At 35.0% G+C, this 26,699-nt stretch overlaps 1 protein-coding gene across 1 annotated transcript in view; it reads left to right on the forward strand.

Moving 5' to 3' along the window:
• The window catches only part of LOC128985156 (probable 39S ribosomal protein L45, mitochondrial), a 53,808-nt gene that overhangs the window by 14,930 nt on the left and 12,179 nt on the right, over window positions 1-26,699 (forward strand). The window contains exon 6 of the mRNA XM_054404538.1: window positions 23,626-23,775. Within this exon, the coding sequence (XP_054260513.1) occupies window positions 23,626-23,775 (150 nt within the window). The remainder of the gene's footprint in view (window positions 1-23,625; window positions 23,776-26,699) is intronic.

Consider the following 26,699-nt stretch of genomic DNA (forward strand, 5'->3'; position numbering starts at 1 on the left):
AGTTATCGCGTTCACGGACACATAGTTAACAGTATATTAGGTATATAAAAATTTGAACGAATGGTGTTTTTGGCCTCTGAGGACATCAAAACAAAAAAGCAAATTGGTCCCGGGCCTAGGTCTAACCGTGCCACCTTGTTCCTGGAGCCTACCAGAGATTCATGAGGATAATTGTTAAAAGTGATCTATATCATTTATGAGTTATAGTCTTTTAAGTTAGGTTACTTGACATTTTCTTTAGCGTACTCTGCAGCCAAAACCATGTTGAAAACAAAGTTGGTGAGCTACGAGGGCCATTTCTTTAAGAAAGGCAGTTTTTAACTACAGAGGACAGGGACTATTTCCCTATAACTAGGAAAATTTGCTAAAACCGCCTTCGTAACTTCAAATGTAGTGGTTCTTGCCCCATGCTTTAAATTTAAACTTCTGATCATTTACTTTGATAACATTAAAATAAATTAGGCTTAGAGTAGAGATAACTTAGTTGTTGTTCTAATTATAATTCAAGTAGGCCCTAATGAATTTTTCTATGATAACTTATAACAGGTTAGGCTATAGTTTATAAACAACTCACAAACCCAAAAATAGCCTGCATTGGGTCTGATGATAATTGGAATGTAATATCCAATTAATAAAGCTCACCACTTACCATCTTTAATGTATAACTTATTTACCATCTTGTGAGTTAACAGTAGAAGCGTAAATAATGTTTTAACTTTAGTGTTGTAAATATATGTTTTATTGTATAGTGTTATAAAATTTGACGCTATCTATCCGTAACCAGGGTCAAAGATATAGAAGACAAGTATCCAAGTAAGTAAGTTATTAGACGTATATCTTTTTTCGTAAATTTAATAACACGTGCAATGCTGATCAAGAAGTTTTTTAACTTAAAATTGTCAGATCAGCTAGAAAGTGACTTTTAAATTAGTTTCAGTCATCCATATAAACTCATAAATAACTGTGAAGTAAATTGTTCATTCCAAATACTTAGGCTACAAATATCTTAAGTAGGCTTAACCAACAACACTTAACGTAGTAAGTTAGCTGTCTGAAAGCGTTATGAGGATTAATTTGTTTTAGGCTTTTATGAATATAAATTTCTATTAATTAAATAGCCTACACCTATCTATACACCCCAATTGAGTTGCAATAAGTTAGGCCTGTGTGAGTGTCAAAGTTGTGTGTTGCTAGCCTAAGTCAGCGGCATAGTTGGGAAAGTTAGTCAACATTTCTAACTAGTTAGAAGTTAGAAGTTAGTCCCATAAAAAGTAACTGATAGAAGTTACTAGTTAGTTTAAAAAGTAACTGATATAAGTTATTAGTTAGTTGAAAAACTAACTGATATAAGTTATTAGTTAGTTGAAAAACTAACTGATAGAAAATAAAGTTAGTTTTCGACATTTGTAGAAGATAGCTGTTTGTTGGACGGTTGTTTTAAAAGATTTCATATGTAATGAAATAATGACACATCTTGGTTACTAATTATTGTGTTTTAATTAAATATTAATTAAACATCGTCACATTTACATTGCATGTAATGTGTTTTTAACATTCATTACTACAACAAAATTTACTTTAAATGCCTATTAAACTTTAAAAGAAGTTGTTTTTCAAAATTGGTGTCGCTGATTCTTTCTCTCTGTTAGTGATGACGGCTTGCCGCTCTGAACAGGTGTTCGCATTGAACAAAGGTGTTTTTTAATTTGTAGATTTATATTTGTGGTTATCTTATTATAATGTATTTGTTTGAGACTAGTGAATATTTTGTTAGTAAATTTACGTAAATTTATAACTAAATAATGATTTACACATTAGTTTGCCGTGAGTGAATACTGATGTCAGTGTGGTAGTCAGGTACACATCGGCAACGTCGCAGATTCGCACGCGCTCCCGCTTGGCTGAGAAATATCGTACAAACACCAGGCGGCCCGCTACCAGTCACGGGAGAAATTTTTGTCTACAAATCTATTTAAAAACCACCTTTGTTCGCATTATAAAATCTGTCATATTTGTGTTATTTCTTGTGTCACGGCAAACACGATGGTATTTTGAACAAAATTTTTAGTGCCTTATTAACGATGTTAGCATACGTTTTAAAAATTAACAGCAGCATAAAAACTATTGTGAATAAAATTTTTCAAATGCATAGAAATGTTAACAATGAACCTACCAATAAGCCATACAAATTTCAGAAAGATTGGCTCAGAGGTTTGTTTACAAATAAATTTTTAACTTCAGTGTTATTGCAGAGTTTCTTAAAAACCGGTAATTTTTAGGACCTTCCAACTATATAAATTTTTCTGATAATTTTTTTAAATTGATACCACGTAAAATGTATTTAAACCAGCTTATATTTAATTTTTGTTTCAACAAAATCGGATAATTCATCTCAGATATATTTTGGCTCAAACTCGAGTGCACATATTTATTTCCCCGACAAAGGTGATACAAAAACTTGTCATCACTCTGTTTTCAATAGTTCAAAAGACAAAAACAAATAGTGATCATCTCACCTTTCCTGACATAAACATTACTTTCGATACACAAACATAAGTTACAACTGAAGTTCCCGGTTAGGTAAAAACACAGTTTGTTGATGTTCAATTAGCTGAATTTTACACTCAAATTTATTGTACAACAATTAATGGACAGCAATTAATGGATTACGAAATATCAGATAATTTTTTAAAGTCTGACGAAGTAGTTTTTCCAGTGTGATAAAAGTATAGTTTACTAGTAAACTTAAAAGTGACCTATTTGTGGTGAGAAAAAGTTTAAAAGAGCATGGGAATCACATTGAGAAATACACTATAACTGTACTAAAAAATAAAAATTATATTCATTCAAAAAATATATAGGCCTATTCCACTTCAAGTTAAAAACAAGACCATCATACTTTTTCTCCACTTACCTCGAAGCACTTGTGACAGATGCTTTAATTATTTTTGTTTTGGGTACAAACACAATAAACATTTTAACGCGTTTCCACCCTTTTCATGTTTTCAACTTGTTGAAATATGTGACTTAAAGTTTGTCACTTGATATCACACTCACCCGCCATTGCAAACAAATATTATTAATCTACTCCTACTTAATTAAAACTGTTCACCTTGATAACTTATGTATTTAAAATATTTAACTATCACTAAAATAAAGGGTGTCCCAATAAGAACGCCGGATTTGAAATGTTAATAAACCATATATTTTCATGCTAAATTTACAATATGAAACATGAATCTTAAAGCATAGTATCTCCGATTAGTAATTGAGTATTATGTCTTGTAAGTGCCAACCTGCTGAATACTGAGAGGCCCGACATCTCTTGACAAAGTTTTTCATCACTTTTTCACACACTTCCTGTTGAATTCCATTAATGGCACGAATCATTTCCTCCTTCAAGTCTCGGATTGGTTGAGTTTTATTGGCGAAAACAAGCAACTTTAAATATCCCCAGAATAAAACTGAGCCAATTTATTCGAACTTAGAAATCAATCTTCGGGCAGATGGCTCATTTGGTGCATTGTCCCGGCCGTAAATAGCGCGCAGCTTCCGTGCTTGTAGTGCACTTTATCTATGACCACGCGTTGATCCGTCGTGTAGCGATTCATGACTACAAATGGGACCTAATACTGATAACATCGCTGATAATTTGGGAATTTCTATTGAAATACAGATAAGAATAAGACGCTCCTCAAATCCGGCGTTCTTACTGGGACACCCTTTATATATAACGACAAGACAACTAAGAAACTAACAAAAAATTAACGCCTGTCACGGTCAGATATTGAACATATCGACTGAAGTGAAGACATTGTTTGACACTTGAGATTACATATCAATCGCCAAACAAACATTCCCCCTTCCCACCATTCGGTGCTTGGGGTATTGTTATTGGCTGCCCTTGGCTCGCCCCCCGGGTCCGCTGCATACCAAAGCGACTGGACATTGACTTTCTCTTTCCCCACCCCGCGCGTTGTTTGTCACAAGGGCGCTGACCTCTCATGTACGCAAGCAACAACCCTCACTGAACACGTAAAATAAATAAACCGTACTGGAAATACTTTTGCCTGACCAGAAAAGCTAACGATTTAAAACTAGCGAATATATTATCTATTCGTTGTCTATTAAATTAACTGAGTAGAAGTTATTTCCAGCTCTTTTTAAAAACTAACTAATAAAATAGAAGTTAGCCAAAAAAACTAACGAATAGCGCTATTCGTTAGAATTTCTATTCGTTATTCCCAAATATGGTCAGCGGTTAGCGTTGTGGACCAAACTAACTTAGGCCTACTACTCCTTTATTTCAACTGAAAGGGGCTGTTAAAATGTTGGGTTTTTAATTCTACTGACTTAATCAGTTACTAATTTAATCAAGGTGTCTACAGTCGTATAACGATAAGTACACTAACTTACTCCCATATTATTTGTCAACTTGAGAGTGATTTTTTGGGGCTATTATGGATATCAATTTTGTTTATTCAATACACTCGACTCACTATTTATGACCCTCTAAAGTCATCGTCTCTAGCCTAAAAATGAATCTGTTGGTGTCTAAATTGAAAAAAGCTCACAATGCTTTGAGTTATTTGACAGTTCTAATTGATTAGGCCTACCGACTAGTGTCTACAGTCTTATACCGGTATGCTAATTCAACTTACTCCCATTTAAAATGCTCTCTGTCTCCATATCAAATTAAGTTTAGTCTGTTCGACCAACCTAAGTTACAACTCCCTCATTTGAACAGAAGTGGGCTGTTGAAATTTTGGGGGTTCCCCCCTCACTTACTTATGTTAAAATCGGTTAAAAGTATGCCACTCATTTTAAAAACATAATGCCATGGCCTAGGAAGGCCTAACTTATATAGAAATTAATTTGTTGCCTAATTTAACTAAGCCCCTATGCTACAGCATAGCCCAGTCTAGGCTTTTAAGTTAGAGGCCAAGCTTAACTAAACCTTCTTCTTCTATGGAACTTCCACTTCATGGAACTTCTATGGTAAACTAAGGCCTAGTCCTAGTGAAAATGATTACATTAAGAGTCAGTAACCTGAAATATTAAGAAGATAAACATCACTTCAGACTCAATTTCATAGGCTACTACGGAGAGGGGAAAGTTCTAAAGCTTATAAAGTATTAAGTAGCTACTGTACTTTGTACTGAATCTATGTTTGAGAGTGGATAGGCACCTAACCTAGGCCTTAATTAGTAGTAGTAAATACTGTACCTTGATCTGGAAAATGATGGTCCAGTACAACTGACACTGACAACTGGGTTGTCTTAATAGGATTAGTCAAGGCTAGCTATCTAAAGAATAGATAAAATAAGCTTTAGAACTTTCCCCTCTCCGTAGTAGCCTATGAAATTGAGTCTGAAGTGGTGTTTATCTTCTTAATATTTCAGGTTACTGACTCTTAAATGTAATCATTTTCACTAGGACTAGGCCTTAGTTTACCATAGAAGTTCCATGAAGTGGAAGTTCCATAGAAGTAGAAGGTTTAGTTAAGCTTGGCCTCTAACTTAAAAGCCTAGACTGGGCTATGCTGTAGCATAGGGGCTTAGTTAAATTAGGCAACAAATTAATTTCTATATAAGTTAGGCCTTCCTAGGCCATGGCGTTATGTTTTTAAAATGAGTGGCATACTTTTATTTGATTTTAACGTAAGTAAGTGAGGGGGGAACCCCCAAAATTTCAACAGCCCACTTCTGTTCAAATGAGGGAGTTGTAACTTAGGTTGGTCGAACAGACTAAACTTAATTTGGTATGGAGACAGAGAGCATTTTAAATGGGAGTAAGTTGAATTAGCATACTGCTAATTGGGGTGTACCGAGGTATAAATAATAACACGGTTTTATTCAGCCTTGTGACGGTCCAACATGGTGAGGGAAGGAGATTCCATGATCGAGAGATGATGCCGGAAGAAGAGTATAGAGTATGATGGACAGGCCGCACAGGACCCTGGGTAGGGGTGGGGATAGGCTGTTGGCCAATCACATTTATTATGCAATATAGATTAGTAAGCCATTGATTACATTGGTATACAGTTATTGCTACTATAATAAATACATTACATTCCTCCGTTCTTATTACTGTTACACCAGTCACAATAGCCTGTACTCTTAAATCTTCATAGAACACCAAATAATAACTTAATTAGTAAATTTATAGTCACACGGCAATTACTTTAAAGCCTATAAGAAAAATTAAACTTTTTTTACAAAACAAAAAATTCTTTGATTGACCTAAATATTAAGGCGCTCCAAAGGTTTACGCTCCCTCACAGGATATCTTCTGGGAACAAGTGTATCAGCAGGATTAGACATCTTTGGAGAGGGTTCGTCGTTAGTGACATGAGGTCTAGGTGATTTTACAGGAATTATTTGGACTATGTACATGTTTGGACTAATTTGTTCTACCACAATACCCTCTACCCACTTATTTTTAGTACGGTAGTCTCTGACAAAAACATTTTGATTAGGGAAAAGCGTTCTTGTTTTACAACCTCCTGCATATAACTTTTGTTTGTCTTGTTTATTCCCTACATATTTGGATAAATCAGGTCTAAGTAAATCAAACATAGTTCTGAGATTACGGTTGAACATTAATTTTGCTGGGGTCTCATTTGTGGTGCTATGTACAGAATTTCTGTAATCAAATAAAATTCTTTGTAAGGAGACTGACACATCAGATTTGTCTCTAAAAGCACATTTTAGCTTATTTTTGGCATACTTAACAGAATTTTCTGCTTGCCCATTTGATTGAGGATGGTAGGGGGCAGAAGTAGTGTGTCTTACACCATTCATTTTCAAGAACATGTTAAACTCACTTAAATTGAAAGGGGGTCCATTATCAGAATGGATAGATACAGGCAAACCAAAACGCCAGAACAATTCTCTGAGATGATCAATAGCTTCTTTAGAATTGGTTGAACGTGTTTCAAAAACTTCTAACCATTTACTATGTGCATCTACTACTACCAAATACATTTTACCATGAAATGGTCCTAGATAATCTACGTGTAATCTCTCCCATGGAGAACTTGGGTAATGCCAATTGTGAAGTTCGCTTTTGGACCTACTTCCAAAAGATCTGTTGGGCCTTGTGGATTAGGCCTTTCCATGAGGCAGGATGAACAACCACGGGCCAGTGACTCAATATCTTGATCTAAATTAGGCCACCAGATATAAGACCTGGCAACGCTCTTCATTTTTACTATGCCTAAGTGGCTAGAATGCAAATCTTTCAACAACCTTAATCTTAATTTACTGGGAACAACAACTTTATCAGCCCACATTATCACCCCATGTTCAATAGTTAGTTCATCCTTCCTTTGGAAAAATGATGATAATTCTTTATGAGTTCCCGGTTCATAGTTAGACCATCCATACATAATGTAACCAAATACCTTTTGCAAAAGTGGATCTTTTTGTTTCCAACTTAATTTCTTCACATGTTACAGGGAGATTACTTTCTTGAATACAATGTAAATAAGAACCTAACAGTGATTCTTCGTCTTTAACAGGTGGTTGATTTACTGGTAAGGACAACCTTGACAATGCATCCGCGCTATTTTGGTCTGATTTAACATACTGGATATCAAATTTATAGCCTGACAAAAATAATGCATATCTTTGCAATCTACTTGCAGCAAAGACAGGTAACCCCTTCTTAGGCCCAAAAATACTTATAAGTGGCTTGTGGTCACTTTTAAGAATGAAATGTCTACCCCACAAATATTGGTGGTATTTTTTTACACCATAAACCACTGCAAGAGCCTCTTTATCTATTTGTGAATAACGTTTCTCCGCATCTGACAGTGTACGTGAACTGTACGAAATTGGTTTTTCGATACCCTCCTTATCGACTGTACTTAGCACACAACCTAAACCGGTGCTACTGGCATCAACTGTTAAAATGAGTGGTGCATCTGGATCATAGTGCGCTAGCACTGGGGCATTAATCAACAACTTCTTAACTTCATTAAATGCATCTACACATTTTTTGTCAAAAACAAAAGGTACATTTTTCCTCAAAAGATGATATAACGGACTGAGCACAGTTGATAGGTGAGGTACGAATTTACCATAATATGTAATCAAACCAACAAACGATTTTACCTCAGTTGTATTCTTAGGTAATGGGGCATCTACAATAGCTTTGATTTTGGATTGCGAGGTGTGACAACATCGCATCGTTCTTGTCAATTGTAAACCCAAGAAATTCCAACTTTGAAACAAAAAACTTACATTTGTCAGCTCTAACCGTAAACCCCGCGTCTTTAAGTCTTTTACAAACTTCACGCAATTTGCTTACATGACTTCCATTATCTTTCGCTGAGATTAGAATATCGTCTAAAAAGACTATCACACCTGGCAGACCTTGCAATGTCTCTTCAATCTTTCTTTGAAAGATTCCAGGCGCTGATGAAATGCCAAACGGTAGATGCTGGTATTTTTAAATAGACCCTTATGTGTACTTATTGTACAGAGTTTTTGTGACTGTTCATCTAGTCTGAGTTGCATGTACGCTTGTGATAAGTCAATTTTACTGAATAAATCACCCTTTTCAAGCTCATTAAACAAATCCTCTACCCTGGGTATAGGATGACGATCTACTTCTAAGTAAGGATTTAAGCTGATTCTATAATCCGCACAAACTCTAATGTTACCGTCGGTTTTCATAACCGGGACAATGGGTGTAGCCCATTCAGAACTTTTCACAGGACATAGTATGTTAGCTTCTACTAACCGTTGCAATTCAGACTCAACTTTGGCTTTTAGCGTAAAGGGCAAAACTCTAGGCTTGAAATATTTTGGTATAGCATTTTCTTTCAGATGTAACGTTACTGGTTTGCTCTTACACTCCCCAAGTTTGTCAGTAAACACTTCTGGGAAATATTTCAAAATATTTTCAAATTCCTGAGTCAGAACAGTTGACTTAGGCTTATCGCAATTAACACTATTTGCTACAAAAAGAGAGTTAGGCCTAGGTATAACTATACCCATCTGTAATTCTGTCATCCAGTCCCTACTTATGAGTGGATGTGCACCATCCTTAATGACATACAATTGGAGAACTTTATTAAAGTCTTTATAGGTTACATCTACATTAACTTTGCCCATAGGCTCAATTGGTTTGTGATTGTAATTGCTCAAAACCTTGGCACTTGGTATCAATTCAAGGATACTAAGATGTTTTTCATAGAACTTATCACAACGAACGGATACTGCAGCTCCGGAATCAATCTCAAAATTTACAAGTTGATTTTCTACATAGATATCTACATAAAAAGGTCCTACTTTATTTGATTCTGGTTGAGATAGGCCTGCTGTTTCGTCTAACTTAAATAAAGGTGATACGTCAAAAACTTCATCATTCTGGACATTTTCCGCCTCCTCAACTACTCCGGCATAGTTATGTTTGCTTACATTCTTATGTTTATTAACATAGTTATTAGACCTATTAAAATCAGTACTGGACTTACCCAATCGGTATCTACAAACTTTGGCTAAATGATTTTTCTTCTTACAGAAATGACAAACTGCACCATAATATTTACACTCACGACTATAGTGTCCAACATAACCACAACAGTTACACTTCTTATCACTTCTGTTGTTGATCCCACGATTGAACTGTGTCTGATGGAATGTCTGTGCTGCCTGCTTCTTTATCCCATGCTGCTCTCCATCCCTTGGCGCTGATGCTGCTGCTCCCTTTGGTCGGACTGTCATTTTCTGCAGCTTCCCGCTGATGTCTGCATTGGTTGAAAGTGATGCTGCGTCTTTCTCTGATGTCTCGACTGAAGCTATCATTGATACTGCCTTTTCGAAGGTTAGGCCGGTTTCTGTTAACAACCGCTGTTTTGTATGTTCATTAGAAATTTAGCCTACCACTCTGTCTCTTAGGTACTCGTTAAGATTGTTACCGAAATCACAATGAGTTGAAAGTTTTTTCAAACTCGCCACATACTGAGCTATAGTCTCTCCTTCATGCTGATTCCGCTGACTAAACTTGTAGCGCTCGGCGATTGCATTGGGTTTTGGATACAGATGGTCACCAATCAATTTCACAAGGTTGTCGTAAGTCTTCGTCGATGGTTTTTCGGGCGTACATAAATCCCTTAGTAAGTTGAACGTTTTTACACCCACTACTGTCAACAGTGTACACACTTTCTTATCCTCCTTAATGTTATTACACGTTAAAAATATTTCGAATCTCTCAATATAAGCTTCCCAAGTCTAACAACTAGAGTCGAATTCCCCTAAACTTCCATTTATCCCAAACATTTTTGATTCTGGTCTCGGCGTCAACGTGGTCGAAAATGGCGAGGCGTCACTCGTCCCGTCTTCTTGATGTTCGTGATCTGTATACATAGATCTGCTCACCATAGGCCAATCGCGCTACTAGCGAATTACTTTCCGTCGGCGCTAAACTTGCCGCACAACTATACTGTTTATCTCGTTGCCATGCTAATTGGGGTGTACCGAGGTATAAATAATAACACGGTTTTATACAGACTTGTGACGGTCCAACATGGTGAGGGAAGGAGATTCCATGATCGAGAGATGATGCCGGAAGAAGAGTATAGAGTATGATGGACTGGCCGCACAGGACCCTGGGTAGGGGTGGGGATAGGCTGTTGGCCAATCACATTTATTATGCCATATAGATTAGTAAGCCATTGATTACATTGGTATACAGTTATTGCTACTATAATAAATACATTACACATACCGGTATACGACTGTAGACACTAGTCGGTAGGCCTAATCAATTAGAACTGTCAAATAACTCAAAGCATTGTGAGCTTTTTTTCAATTTAGACACCATCAGAGGCATTTTTAGGCTAGAGACGATGACTTTAGAGGGTCATAAATAGTGAGTGAGTGTATTGAATAAACAAAATTGATATCCATAATAGCCCCAAAAAATCACTCTCAAGTTGACAAATAATATGGGAGTAAGTTAGTGTACTTATCGTTATACGACTGTAGACACCTTGATTAAATTAGTGACCTCCTTTTAACTGATTAAGTCAGTAGAATTAAAAACCCAACATTTTAACAGCCCCTTTCAGTTGAAATAAAGGAGTAGTAGGCCTAAGTTAGTTAGGTCCACAACACTAACCGCTGACTTAGGCTAGCAACACACAACTTTGACACTCACACAGGCCTAACTTATTGCAACTCAATTGGGGTGTATAGGTAGGTGTAGGCTATTTAATTAATAGAAATTTATATTCATAAAAGCCTAAAACAAATTAATCCTCATAACGCTTTCAGACAGCTAACTTACTACGTTAAGTGTTGTTGGTTAAGCCTACTTAAGATATTTGTAGCCTAAGTATTTGGAATGAACAATTTACTTCACAGTTATTTATGAGTTTATATGGATGACTGAAACTAATTTAAAAGTCACTTTCTAGCTGATCTGACAATTTTAAGTTAAAAAACTTCTTGATCAGCATTGCACGTGTTATTAAATTTACGAAAAAAGATATACGTCTAATAACTTACTTACTTGGATACTTGTCTTCTATATCTTTGACCCTGGTTACGGATAGATAGCGTCAAATTTTATAACACTATACAATAAAACATATATTTACAACACTAAAGTTAAAACATTATTTACGCTTCTACTGTTAACTCACAAGATGGTAAATAAGTTATACATTAAAGATGGTAAGTGGTGAGCTTTATTAATTGGATATTACATTCCAATTATCATCAGACCCAATGCAGGCTATTTTTGGGTTTGTGAGTTGTTTATAAACTATAGCCTAACCTGTTATAAGTTATCATAGAAAAATTCATTAGGGCCTACTTGAATTATAATTAGAACAACAACTAAGTTATCTCTACTCTAAGCCTAATTTATTTTAATGTTATCAAAGTAAATGATCAGAAGTTTAAATTTAAAGCATGGGGCAAGAACCACTACATTTGAAGTTACGAAGGCGGTTTTAGCAAATTTTCCTAGTTATAGGGAAATAGTCCCTGTCCTCTGTAGTTAAAAACTGCCTTTCTTAAAGAAATGGCCCTCGTAGCTCACCAACTTTGTTTTCAACATGGTTTTGGCTGCAGAGTACGCTAAAGAAAATGTCAAGTAACCTAACTTAAAAGACTATAACTCATAAATGATATAGATCACTTTTAACAATTATCCTCATGAATCTCTGGTAGGCTCCAGGAACAAGGTGGCACGGTTAGACCTAGGCCCGGGACCAATTTGCTTTTTTGTTTTGATGTCCTCAGAGGCCAAAAACACCATTCGTTCAAATTTTTATATACCTAATATACTGTTAACTATGTGTCCGTGAACGCGATAACTTGAGTAATTATTGTCAGATTTTAATAAAATTCGATTTGATGGTGAGTAAGGTGGGATAAACTTGGATGAGTTCGCGAATCAGCATTATCGGACCATGGGAACAGGGTTTTACAGGGGGTTTTATTGGGTAAAAATTGAGATTTCTAATTTTTGACCCTCTAAACATAAAATTTCCCAACTTTTCTCTTGACCTTTTTAAAGAGAAACTCATACCGTAATTTAGTACGGTATATCAAAGTGTTTCTGTACGGTTATCAGTTAGGAAGTATATTAAAAAAATTATAATTTTTAAATTCCTATTTTATTTTTGGAGAATATTGTAAAGTGTTGTATTTTGCTTCTTTACGGATATATTTTGATCAAACATGGTAAACTTATTTATTTCATACTAAGCTGTTATTATTTTAGTAAAAACACACTTTATTAGTTTCCCTCTAACAGCAAACCTAGGTACTCGCTAAACCTAATGTTATTTAAATATATTTAATTGCAAATTAATTCAGGCAAATGAAAATTAGCTTAGCCGGCAGGTTTGCTGGGGTAGGGGTATTTTAAGTTAGAGCTGTGATTGCGTATTAATCCGTAGTTTGCCAGTACGCCAGTTCAAGGCTCCTCGCCACTTACTTGTATCCTTAGTGAAGAGAATGACACAATTATCAGCTCTGTAGCAGACATGTAGGTCTACGCTTCACTGTGTGTTTTGAAGTTGTGTTTAAGCTTATAATTGATTGAATCTTCTGCCGCGTGCAAGATAAGGTAAGTGATTGGTTTTTTAACATGAGAAACATATTGAATGCTGTCACCAGATCCCTGTGACCCTGACAAAATGATAGCTGGTTAAGTGCAAAAATAGGCTAGAGAGTTAGGCTAACAGATTGCCGTGAAAATGTTCATATAGGAAGAATTTGTGTTTTTTGTAGGGTAGGCACCTACCCAAACTTCCTACAGAAGACCACGAAGAAAAAATATTTCACAGCCATTTTTACACTCCAGAACTCATTTCCACCCTTTTATCTCACTCAGTGCATTAATGCTCTCTAGCCTTCAGTCATTTGGCCATGGATGTCGGCATCGGATATGTTTCTTATATAAAAAATCCTATTATTGACTTTATCTTGCACCTGGCGGGAGATGCAATGGTTTTTTAAACAATTTTTCAAACACAGCGAAGCATACATGGTAGCTACAGAGCTATAAATTGTGTCAATCTGTTTACAAATGATACCAGTTAGCGGTGAGGTAGAAGCGATGTATGGATCCGTACCTAAAAACTGCCTTTCTTAAAGAAATGGCCCTCGTAGCTCACCAACTTTGTTTTTAACATGGTTTTGGCTGCAGAGTAGGCTAAAGAAAATGTCAAGTAACCTAACTTAAAAGACTATAACTCATAAATGATATAGATCACTTTTAACAATTATCCTCATGAATCTCTGGTAGGCTCCAGGAACAAGTTAAGCAAATATGTTACAATCTTAATACCTATATTAGATTCTTAACATAATGTGTTACAAACATATTGTATTATGAAAAAAAAAACACATTGAAAAACTGTTGCTCATTAATTTTAGAGATTGAAAATAAGTTATAGTACAGTAATATCTTAGCTTGTGAATTCTATATTTTAATTTTAGGGTCCCCGATGCCCAAAACTGTAGCCATTGCAACAACATGAGCATGATAACGCTCAGATTGAGATGAAATTTATTGTCAAAGTTTATGCATGTAGACGCACATTTGTAAGAAGGAATTTATGGTATGGGGGTTAAATGACGGCGAAATAAAGTTGTTTGTTAATATCACACTGAAGTTCTTAAAACTAAAAAATTTGTATTTAATTTATTGGGAGAATTTACAATAACTAACAAATTAGTAAACCACCCTTTTTATGATTTGATAAAGGGTTTCCTAGATAATCGCCAATGCAGGTTCGCATGTATTTCTAATGCGACTAAGGTTGACGCTAAAGGTACGGTTACACCAGAGTGAACAGGAGTGAACCGAACCTTCACTGCTGTTCGCTGTGGTTTGCTAGCATTCGCGAACACCTGAGAATAGGAGTAGTCACACCAAAGTGAACACACACAAATCGTCTTGATTGAAACGTCATTCGCTTGTGCTCCGCCACCACAAGTTATCATCCCTGTTATCGTCACCGTGCAGTTCTTAAACAGACTAACTGCTTAGTAAAAAATTAATTTAAAAACTTTAAATTTTTTATTTAACAGTTTATAATCAGCACTACTAGGATCCCATAACACTGGCCTTGCTTTGTATTCTTCAATTAGCTCCAACACTTTGTCATCAGTCCACTCCACAGTTTAACAAAATATGAATAATTAATTGTAGTACAACAAAATAAACCACCTTTGACCTAAACAACTTGTTGATAGCAGTAATGTAGACACCGGCAAGCACCAGACTGGAGTCACTCCGATGTGGTCACACTGAAGCGAGCACCGAACTAGACTGAACACGAATTTCCTTTGATCATTCGCGCCGAAACCGACAATGGATGGAGCAGGTGCGAACACGAATATGCGACTACCGAGCACTGCCGAACACGGACGGTTGGTGTTCGCTGTCGCTCGAGGTCACACCGAAGTGAATTTTGCATTCGTTACTGCTCGTTTGCTCCTGTTCACTCTGGTATAACCGTACCTTTACTACTTATTTATGAAATTTGGTCCAATAGAAATATATCAATTCCTCGGCAGGTTGAGTCTTACAGTCTTAATCAGACCATGTGCATTAATTGAGATTGTTAAATTGTGTCAAAAATCAAACCAATTTTATTGTCCGATGAAAGATTACAGATAACATGACCAATTTAGGCCTATATTCCCATCTCTAATGTGTTTTTAAGGTAAACCTCCACTATTTATGAAATTTGGTCTAATACAGTAGATAGTTCACCCGGAGGTTAAATTTAAATGTTGATAATAGACCGAGCGGACATGTATTGCAAAAGAGTTTGTGAGTGCAGCCGCTGACATTAGGTTTCCATCCTGTAGTTATGCCTGGAATGCAGTATGAGTTCAGTCGAGAAGAGTTCAGTCAACAAATTTTGTGTAGGCGTATTATAGGCTATATAGATGTACATTTGGCTTTGTAAGTATCCGGTAGGCTATAAACAATAGCCTAACCTTTTATCATAGAAACAAACTGTTAGGGCCTACTTGAATTATTATTAGAAAATCCACTAACAAAACTCTAATTTATGTTTAAAGTTATCAAAGATGGTCAAACGTTTAAACTTAAAGCATATATTAGGCAAGAACCAATAATTTTGAAGTTACCTAAACGTTTTTATTTAGTAATGCCTCTTTTTGCGTTTAAATCTAACCAAAATCCATAGTTCCTTCGTACCCCTCACAAGGCTCCTGACCAATTATTAACATTCTTTGTGAACAAAATGACATACAACTTCTGAACTTCCAGCTCTGTAACTGACATGTAGGCGTACGCTTCGCTTTGTGTTTTTAAGAATTGGAATCCATTGAATCCGTTGGGTACGAGGTAAGGTCATTCATATGTTTTTTACCACGAGACACTCATTGCCAAATGACTGAGGTTTATTTGGTTTTTTTGTTGGATACTCAAACTTCTCACCAAAGACCACTAAAGAAAAAGGGGGCTTTTCCAACTCCGATAAATTCCAATAAATAAATTCTCCCAGTTTGACCAAATTATTTTCATAAAAAATCAAACTACAACATTTTACAATATTCTCCATAAGAATAACATGGGATTTTAAATTTGCAATTTTTGTAATTTTCTCCATAACCAATAACCGTACAAAAACACTTAGGTATACTAAATTATTTGTTTTTTAAGCTCTTTAAAATGGTCTAGAGAGAAATTAGTAAAATTTGTGTTTTGAGGGTAAAAATTTAGAAAAACTTATTTTACCATTAAACCGGCACGGGGGTAAAACCCTGTTCCGATGGTCCGATGATGCTGGATCGCAAAATCATTAAAGTTTATCCCCCCTTACACCTTAAAATTAAATAATATCCAAATCGGACAAAAATTACTTAATTTTATTACGTTCACGGGCGTATAGGCCTATATATATTATATATATTTATATATATTTGAACCAATAGTTTTTTTGGCCCCTGAGGACAAGAAAATAAAAAAGTATATCGGTCCCAGCTCCAGGTCTTACCGTGCCACCTACGTTAATAGCTACACTTTTCTATAGGGAAATTTGCTAAAAGGGGTTCACATGTTATTTTAATGCAACAACACTTATTGCTCTACAGTATACTCCCTCTTATTCGGACACCTTTTAACCGGACATCGGCTTAACTGGACTACACTTGTAGAAGTGACATCTCTTTATCCGGATAATTTTTATTAGCACATCGGTTTACCCGGACTAGATCGGCAGGAAGTGTTTAACCGGACTAGATCGGCAGGAAGTGTTTAACCGGACTAGATCGGCAGGAAGTGGGCGGTACTGAAACGATTATTCTTATGGGAATGATTTGAGACCAGTGATTTCGTGTCTAAATACATTGCTCTCCTAATTTTAAGTCAAATACTGTTTAGAGTATGCATTTAAAAGGTCCGTTTTAATGAGATTTTGGGGACATCGGTTTAACCGGATAAACCGTTATCCGGACTGGCCTCGGTCCCGAGGGTCCGGATAAGAGGGAGTCCACTGTATTTAGGATGAAACTGGGTGTACAAAAGTAAATACATATCCAATATGATGAGTTTCAAAAAGCATCATGGACAAACCATCATCCTATCGGGTAAATATGAATTTTTGTAACTATACACTCTGAAAACCTTAAGATTCCTTGCTTGGGTTTAGTGGATGTGTTCAAAAGAGCTTTAAAAACAAAGTAGTATATTGTGTCTTTCCCCGATGAAGGGTTACGGTGGTAGTATATAGGAAAAAATAGTATCCTATGAAATTTATAATGACTATGGTTGATAAAACCCCACTTTTGATATGATTGTAAATGAAATGAAATGTCTTTATTGCTTTTAACATCATATAACATGCATTGCAATCGTCAAAATACTTAGATTATAAAATAAGTAACATATCATACAGTGCAAACCATGCAAAAAAACTCAAACTTAAGTTAGAAAGAACAAAACCATGCTTTCTACTCTACAATAAAACAATCCTGTTGAGGCAAACAAACCAATCTACTTACACAATATGCATACCTTCAACTTAAAAAATCATTTCAAGACTGTCTGGGCATTTATTAATAAGCCATTTTTTTAATTCCATTTTGAAGTTTATACCTTCTAGTTTCTTTATGCAGTTTGGTAACTTATTGAAAAAAATTGTTCCCTTGACATAAGGGCTATTCTCTGTCCTTTTGAAATGTCTTCTCACTCTGAAAAAATCATTACACTGTCTAGTGTTATGGTCATGCATTTGTCCTACATTAGAAAACCAGAACTACAGCTAAATTTAACCAAACATATAACCTGGTATACATACATTGCGTACAAAGTCATAATGTTGTGTGACTAGACCTTCATTCGAAAGGTCTAGCAGAAGCGCTGCCACTTTACAACCTTCATCGAGTTTTTCAAGAGCAGTGTGAACAAAATCAACAGCAGCAGTGATAGTGCTCCGACCCTTCCGAAAGCCATGCTGAAAATCTGACAAAATTTTGTGATCATCAAAAAATTGTATTAGGCACCCAAGAACAAACTTCTCGATTACTTTACTAAAAGTAGACGTGAGAGAAATAGGCCTATAGTTCTGAACATATGTCTTTACCCCCTTCTTACACAATGGTTTAACAATTGTGAGTTTAAGTGGATCTGGAAAGATAGATGTTGATAACACAGTCTGAATCAAATGCACCAAAATAGGAGCCAGTTCAGATTTGCATTTCTTTAACAAATTTGGAGACATGCTGTCCCAGCCAGAAGAGCTTTTGTTGTTTAGGCTATTTATGATCAAAACAACAGATTCATTACTAATAGTTAGTGGAACTCCCCAGTGAGTATTGATAAAATCAGTACCCTGGTTTTGAAACAAGTTAAGCTCATTTTCTACTGCATCATTCTTAACAATATCTACAAAATAGTCATTAAAATGTTGGCTTACAGTAACAGGATCCACAATTACCTCATTACCTTCTACAAGGGATATGTTTCTCTTAGGCCCAGATTCCAAACTAGGCTTACTTCTAATGCTATTTACAAATGACCATGCACTCTTAGAAACATTATCTGATGAAGTTATTTTAGATCTGATATGTTCAGATTTTGCCAATTTTACTTCTTTGCGAAAAAGATACTTAAGTCGTGTGTACCTTGCCTTGTAGATCTCACTTCCAGTTTGTTTGAAAATAGTATGCATATTAATCATACTTTCCTGCAAACCTAATGTATGTTCACTCAGAACCACTTTACTTACAGCTTTATTATGAACATTACCTTTCTTTTTAATTTTAGTTACAGGACAAGTTACATCTAAATGCCACAATAGGATGTCAAAAAACGCCTTCCATTTATCGTTAACATCCATAAGAACAAAAACTGGATCCCAAGTTTCCCTGGACAGACTATGTCTAAGGCTAGCTACATTTACTTCATTAAATTTGCGCTTGTACAAAAAAGTATCAGTACAATTGTAAGCTACAACAGCTTTAACATCTACATATTGTGCATAATGATCAGATATAAAACCATTTATCACTTTGGCTTCTGTAAACTTAACATCTGTGATTATATGGTCAATAGAAGATGAAGATGATAAAGTTTCTCTAGTGGGCAAATGGCCTAAAATATCCTCTAACCTAAAAGATTCAGTCAGATCCAACAAATTTCTCTTTTCACTACTGTCATTCAAAGTGTCTATATTCAGATCACCCAGTATACAAACTCTCACCCTGTCACTTTTTGGTATATTATTTAAGGCAACCTCAAGATTTTCCAAGAAAGTGGACAGGTTTCCATTAGGTGACCTATATATAGCAATCACAAATAGAATGAAAACACCAATACATATCTTAGCCATTACAACTTCAAAGTCTAAATCGCTGCACAAATTTTTAACCCAAGTAGGCCTGAACCTTGATACAAATTTACTGAGATGATCCTTAATGTAGATAGCTACACCACCTCCCTTATGAAGATTTCTAGAGTATGAGTCAACAAGGCTATATCCCTCAAACTTAAAATTCCAAGTCCTTCCACGTTTTGATGCAGCAGACACAAACAATACTCGTTTTCCTCTCCTACTGACTTTTGTTCGCTAAAAAAATAGGTTTGCTTAACCCGGTTCCACTATGTCTAGGCCTAAAAACCCTACTAGGGAACTCAAATTCTTTTACCAAAATATTTTTAGGCCAAAAACCACCTTGCAGAACTGAAGAAAAATCTTTTTCGGGCACACTTACCTTGAAACTACTACAATTAGAATGCCTGGTTGTCAGTTTTTCACAGGATACCTCTGATAATCCACTGTTTTTTTAAATAAACTGTAAGATCATCAGTTGTCGTGTTTATGTCACACCTAGAAACAAAAACCCACCTTTTTTGTTCTGCATGTTTCAAGCCATCTTTAGATTCGTCACAGCCAATTACAACTGGTCTCGTTTTGTTACTGTCTCGTTTCAGAGTAGGCCTATCAGTTATACGAGTCTTTTTGGTTGAAACAACAGTAATATAGAGTAACCTATCTGTTTTACCTACACTACTTAAAGGAGTTGGAGTATTTCGAGCAATGATACCAGTACCTTCTTTATCCTGAGAGTGTTCAGACTGAGAGGTTAGAACTGTGGAAACGTTAGACTCTACGTTCACCACAAGATCAGTCTCACCTCTATTAGTAGCATTTACACTATCAGAGTCTAAGATGTCATTAGGATAAGAGTTTTCAAATTAATTACGGAAATCTGTCGAACGTCCAAAGGACTGCGATGGAATAAACTGTCTGTTTGTATTACGAGAAAGTTTCTCCTTAGGCCTAGTGCAGACAACACCACTGTCACCATATAAGAGAGTAAACACATATCTAATATAATTGATTTACACAAAGCATCCTAGCTGGACCATGAGAATATGCTTTCACAGGAGGTTGTATGAGACTTAACTTCAAAATTTATTTTATTTTATTTTATTTTTATTTTATTTTATTTTGCATGCTACAAAACAGAATATAAATCCCATTTACATTGCAGCACTATTCTAGTTTGTACAAAAATTGAGAACATGCTATGAGTTCATAAAATTGAATACAGTGAATAATAGACTAAGAATAATAAATATTAATTATTAAATAACAACAACAATAAATAATAAAATCCAATGGGTTTAGTGGATGTGTTAAAAAGAGTTTTAAAAACAAACAAAGTAATATATTGTGTCTAAGCTGCTTAATACTTAATACTTTTCTTGAAATGGCGACCATACAAAGTAGGTATTTTAAGCCAAGTATGAATGGAGATGAGTGTATGATGAGTGGCGCTAAACTGTTGATGAAACTCCACTTTTGATATGACTGGATGTAAGAGAGTGAAGACTTTTCTAGCATGAAAAGCGAAAGCTTCCTAGCCAGATGATGAGAACAGGCTTTCTTATAGGGTTATGGGGCAAATATATTTTATTGTTGTATTTTTTACTTTGAAAACTTCCAAATTCCACATTCTAACTGAAGTTTTTTTTAAGCTAAAAAAAAACAATAACTATTGTCAGATCTATTATTGTTGTGTTTTTTTTCCAATTTATCATACTCACTCTATCATAATATTTTTGTTTGATAAAGGGTTACCATACAGAGAAAATTTCCAATACAGATTCCGATGTAGTTCTAATGCGACTAAGGTAAAGCTCCGCTAAATTTGGTTGAGTACAATAAACACTCATCAGGTAGAGTTTTACTAACTGTCTTGATTAGATCATGTGAACTGACTTTTATAGGGTGAATATGATTTCTTTCTAAATTAACTTGAAGACAACCAAAAAGATTTAGATATTTTCTGATCCCCATATACATTTTTTTTTTTTTTTAAATAAACAGTCCTCTCATAAACATGATCAAACACTTAATAAACAATGGTCTACGGCCGTCTGTTTGGTTGGCACACCTGGAAAACACATTTATGAAAATTATGTTGAAACAAAATCTATTATTAACTACAACGGGCTCTGTTGCTAGTACACTTAATAACATACACAAATTTACATACAATTTTACATCTATTTTCAACAAAACTAAAAAAAATACATTTTTCATAGTATTGTTTACATAACTTTTATTAATTTTTTTTAATTATTAGAATTTAAATAGGCTATTTAATAGTTTTTAATTATTAATAGAATTTAATAGTTTATTCATTATTTCAACAGTTATGTGGTAATCTAAACATCCTTTTAATAAACGTTTTCTGAGCATTTTCTAACTGAGAAATTTCTGAAAACCCCCAAACTTGTGCGCCGTAACACAAAATAGCTCTTAGAATAGATTCGAAGCATAATATTTTAATCTGCAGCGGGACTTTGTTGTTGTCTACTAGCCTTTGCCATACTGAATTAATTGCATACTTAGTTAGCCTCTTCTTCACACTCATCAGGTTGAGTTTTACTAACTGCCTTGATTAGATCATATGAACTGGCTTTTATAGGGTGAATATGATTTCTTTCTAAATTAACTTGAAGACAACCAAAACAATTTAGATATTTTCTGATCTCCATATTAATTAATGACATAAAGAGAGTTGTCAAAATCCCTTTTCTTTAGTTTGTTGATAATGTTGTTCTCAGCTAAGTTTTGTCCCAAGTCCAAAGATAATATGATGTCAATCCCACCAAAAAAAGTTGATAAATTTTAGCATAAAACAAAATTCTCTGGATACTGAATATTTCCTATATGGCAGCCTGTTCTGGACCAACAGAGGCCATGGTGTTTTGTTGACTTGTCATTTAAGTTATGGCCATACTAATTCACCACATCTGCACCAAGGCCTCAGGCATGCTCGAAATGATCTCCTGCTCTGCAAGACACTGTTTGAGCATTGAGCATGCATGCCTGCTCAAACCAGTGTAGCCCTTTGTGCGCCAACCTAGAGTACTACGGTGGAGTCTGGTCGCCTTACTAACCAGCTCAGCCTTATTAACTAGGCTACCTTCGTTTCGTCCACACACAGGAAGAATGAGCGTGCACCTAGTAATTATATTCTTTAGAGTAAATATTAACTGGTAACAGTGAATATTTAAAAGATCCCAAGATTTTTTAGGCTTAATTAGAAAGTTTGTGTGTTTAAATTATCAGGTAACCAACAAAAATATGACAATTTTTCCTTATAATTAAGTAGTAATTAAAAGTAATTTGAATAAAAATTTTTTAACATTGGAATTTTAATAATTAAGGGTCTATTATATTGTTTATATAATTATTTTATCATTTAATAAAATTTATCACTGCATTTTTTATCAGTTTTCAAGCGTTACCTGATTGTAAATGTTTCTGTGTCAACTAAATATGAAATAATGGGAAAAATAGTAAATGATCAAATTCAGCTCTGCTCATATGAACATTTATTTTATACAATATAAAGTTTCAATCTACTAATAATTTAAATTATTTAAAACAATTTAAAATTTTTTTTAGTTTATTTAAAGTGTCACATTTTGTGAGATTCATCCATACCTGAATATATGAAAAAAACTTTCGGTAATCGCCCCGGAAACTAAATGAAACACGATTCTGTTTGGGAGAACTCTACCAAAATAAAAAACATTCTATTACATATAAAAAATTTTTTATTGTTGTTTTTGAAAAGTGCACCTTTTAAAAACAAAACTATTAATACAAAATTTTATCAATGTGGCCAACCTCCCTGCCCTGGATAGTCAACTATCGGCAAACGGGGCGAGTGTAACACTTACTTATTTTGGAAAATAACACCGCATTAAAAATATTTTTATTATGTGTCATAGGTACATAAAAATGCCCAGAAAGAACTGTAGAACACTTTTTGGTAAATAACTGAAATTTGATACATTTTTTGAAATTCATAGTTTTTTTTTGGGCGGAGTGCCCCCTTAAGCAATGTGTGTCTGAGAGGTGCTTCCAAAGTGCCTGTGGTTAGCTGACTGGTATTACATGTTTTGGCAGTAACAATTTTCACAAAAACTAAAAGTTTAAGATTATAACAATGCAAGTTCTTGCTGTAACATGTTTTTATAACATGTAGATTTAATCATAGTACAGTAGATATTTGATTATGTCATGCTATTAACAAATCTTGAAACTTGAATTGCTAAGTTATATTCAAACAAGTGTGTGTGTTTGTTTCATAGCAAATGATTCACAATGTTGAGGACAAGACCATTCATTGGAAGATGATTGGGTTGCTGGACCCTCCCCGACTTGTTCAGGCCAGAACTGTGGAAATTATCAGCAAAGATAATTTATTCTGTCAACTCACTGTGCGATTCCATACCCAACAGGTGTGTATTTATCTAAAGAGCAATCTATATAAATAAAATTACAGTTTTGTCTGTACATTGCGTAGAATCAGGCAGTTTTTGGTTATTTTTACATTTCATAGCCTATGAATGCCGAAACAAGTCTTTTCTCAATTTCTGTCTGTCATGTCTGTGTCTGTGACACCAAAATTTCAATTTATGCTGACTACTCCAAGAAAACTATAGTACCGATCATGATTCTAATAGTTTAATTGTATTCACAGGATGGGTGGAAGTATCTTAAGCTGTATCTTATGTTATGGCCTCACTACTTTTGAAATAAAATAACGGACAATCAAAAACTCAATTTTATGGGAGTTTTGTCAAGTTTCTGCCCATATTTACTACATACGTCATCTATGAAATTCTAATCTTCTGTGAAGAGAATATGTCATCTATGAAATAGATATGTCATCTATTTAGTAAATTTTTTACTTTACCCTTTTAAGATATTACATACATTTTAAGATATATACATTAGAGAATCGCAAGTTGGAAATAATTTTGAAAGAAAATCATGCCCTTGCTGAATCGAATTGAATCGCATTGATTCAAATAAGATTTCTTTGAATCACATCGATGCATCGAATTGAAAAAAAGCTGCATTGCACATCCCTACAATTAAAGTAAAAGTCTACAAATTCGGTAAAATTAATTGCTTACAGAGGGTGCTGTATGCAGCTCATTAATTCTTTCCCCAATGGGTTAAATAACTAGGCATCGTCCAGGTTGGGAACCGGAGATTCTCCGTGTTTTAAGTTGTACTTGAGTTTGGATAACCTGGAAAAAGACCATGAATCAGTGTTGTAAAGGACTGGGAAACTTGCATTTTTTAAATCATCGTCGCTAATAGCCTACAATAGCGGCTTCCACTCATTAATGGTGTTTCGAAGGCTGCTGTGTCGATTAAAAAATCACAACTACAGTGGGTGATCGCGGAAATTGCTGCAATCCTCGGAAGATCTTTGCGATTTCGTTTTTATCATAACAAAGGTTCATGGATGCTGCTAAACTCGCTTTTGCAATGTGTCACTTTCGGTTTCGACTCACTGCTATTGCGCTGCTATCACTGGATCATACCGCCAATAGGCCTATGGTCCATCTCCTATTGGTACGTAGGCCTACCCAATAACCACATAACCTCATTGTGACAACGCCTCTCGGTACCGGACTTCTCCCAAGAACCAGTGTTAGTGAGAATCACTTTTAAAACACACTATTTGCACCTAAGTTATCGTTTGTGTTGCATAATTCTAATAGTCATGTTCAATTTTTTTTTTTTTTTTCTACAGTAAATGACTTTCAAGAAATGTGAAATGTTAGCTATGTATACTGACTAGTGGAATACCCGTGCTTCGCTACGGAAACTTTCAAATTGGTTGAAATTTGAATTAAATTAGTGTTTAAGTGCCAAAAACCTTCAGTCAACAATTCAGCTACAACCTGTTTTGCTCCAAACGATGTCATATTAAAGCAGCTATTATGTCTCACCCGGTCCATAAAGTGTGTATGCTCAGGGTGGTTGCCCATGACCAGACTGCATAAAGGTTCAGGTAGGTGCTGCAAAGGTAGTAGCTGCACTTTACCACCATTGCAGCACATGCCCGGTGTTTCTTCTTTCCATTCTAAGGCCTCACAGTAGGCCTACTTACATTTGAACGCCATGGTACCTATCGCCACCAAGCTATCTCCTTCATAGTCTATTTTCGGATTACATGTCATTGTTGATATATTTTTCACTATCCATTGAATCTTTAGTGAATGTCTTTCAGGATGAGTTTGTTCATACTTTTTGCTTGCGTTCTTCACCTATTACTTCCTTTGTTTGTCTGTGCACCTGCTACGCCGTTTACGCCTTGGTGTATTTTGTTGAGATTCCGGGATCGGCTGACAATTGGGAGAAAAAGGCTCTTTTTGTTGCTCTAAAACGTCGAAGTGCCCACTAAACAGGGATTGTGTAAATCTGAGTCTTTTCGCGGTATTACGTTCATCACCAAACTTGACATATAATTCATCTGAGTAAAACATGTGTTGAGCAAACCTTCATGAATTGTTTGCACTTTACGTTGTTTATGTATCAATAGTTCGTGGACTGTGTGTTGTAAATTACTAAACTAAATCGTATTTACTGCTTCATTTCATAGAGTAAGCCGTCATTTTTACATCATTTTGTGTCATCTTCAGTTGTCTGTATGGACACTGAGAGATATGCGCAACCAACAGACATACACACAAAAATTCTGAATTTAATTAGGGAATTTGCTACGCTTTAACCAAGGCAAAGTACATATACTTTAGTGTCACCAAACTTTATCATAACAATTTATATTTTCTTAGTCCGAAAATGACACAAAATGATGTTAAAATGACGGCTTACTATATGAAATGAAGCACTAAATACGATTTAGTTTAGTAATTTACAACACACAGTAAAGGATTGCATTTATGACAAAACTTGATTATACGTTTAACATTTTTAGTTCAAAATTACACAATCTCCTGGTATCATAGATCTTTTACGGTAGAAAATAAACTGCATTTTAAAGTAAAATAGTGTGTAGGCAAACTCTGACGATCAATATTTGTGTATACAAACAACTTGTAACATAAACATTTCAATGACAGTTAGAAACCAGCTGTTAGTTAAACCACCACTAAAACGACTTTAACTCGTCCGTCGACTGCTAGACTTTTTGAAAATTAAAACTTAATTTCTAAAAATCTGAAACCCTAAACTAAAATTATGGCTTCGACATTCCCTAGTTCTCAAAATTATCTTTCTTTCAACACAAAAATCATAAAAATCCGTCAAAGTGGTTGATTCAGAATCGTGAAATAAAAAAACCCTGTTTCGTTTTAATATATAGGATTTTTATTCTGTACCAAATTATTGTAAGTTAGCTTTT

The sequence above is a fragment of the Macrosteles quadrilineatus genome, unplaced genomic scaffold (assembly GCF_028750875.1).
Source record: "Macrosteles quadrilineatus isolate MER2022 unplaced genomic scaffold, UCM_ALF_1.0 Scaffold_1__1_contigs__length_201487025, whole genome shotgun sequence".
Classification (NCBI taxonomy): domain Eukaryota; kingdom Metazoa; phylum Arthropoda; class Insecta; order Hemiptera; family Cicadellidae; genus Macrosteles; species Macrosteles quadrilineatus.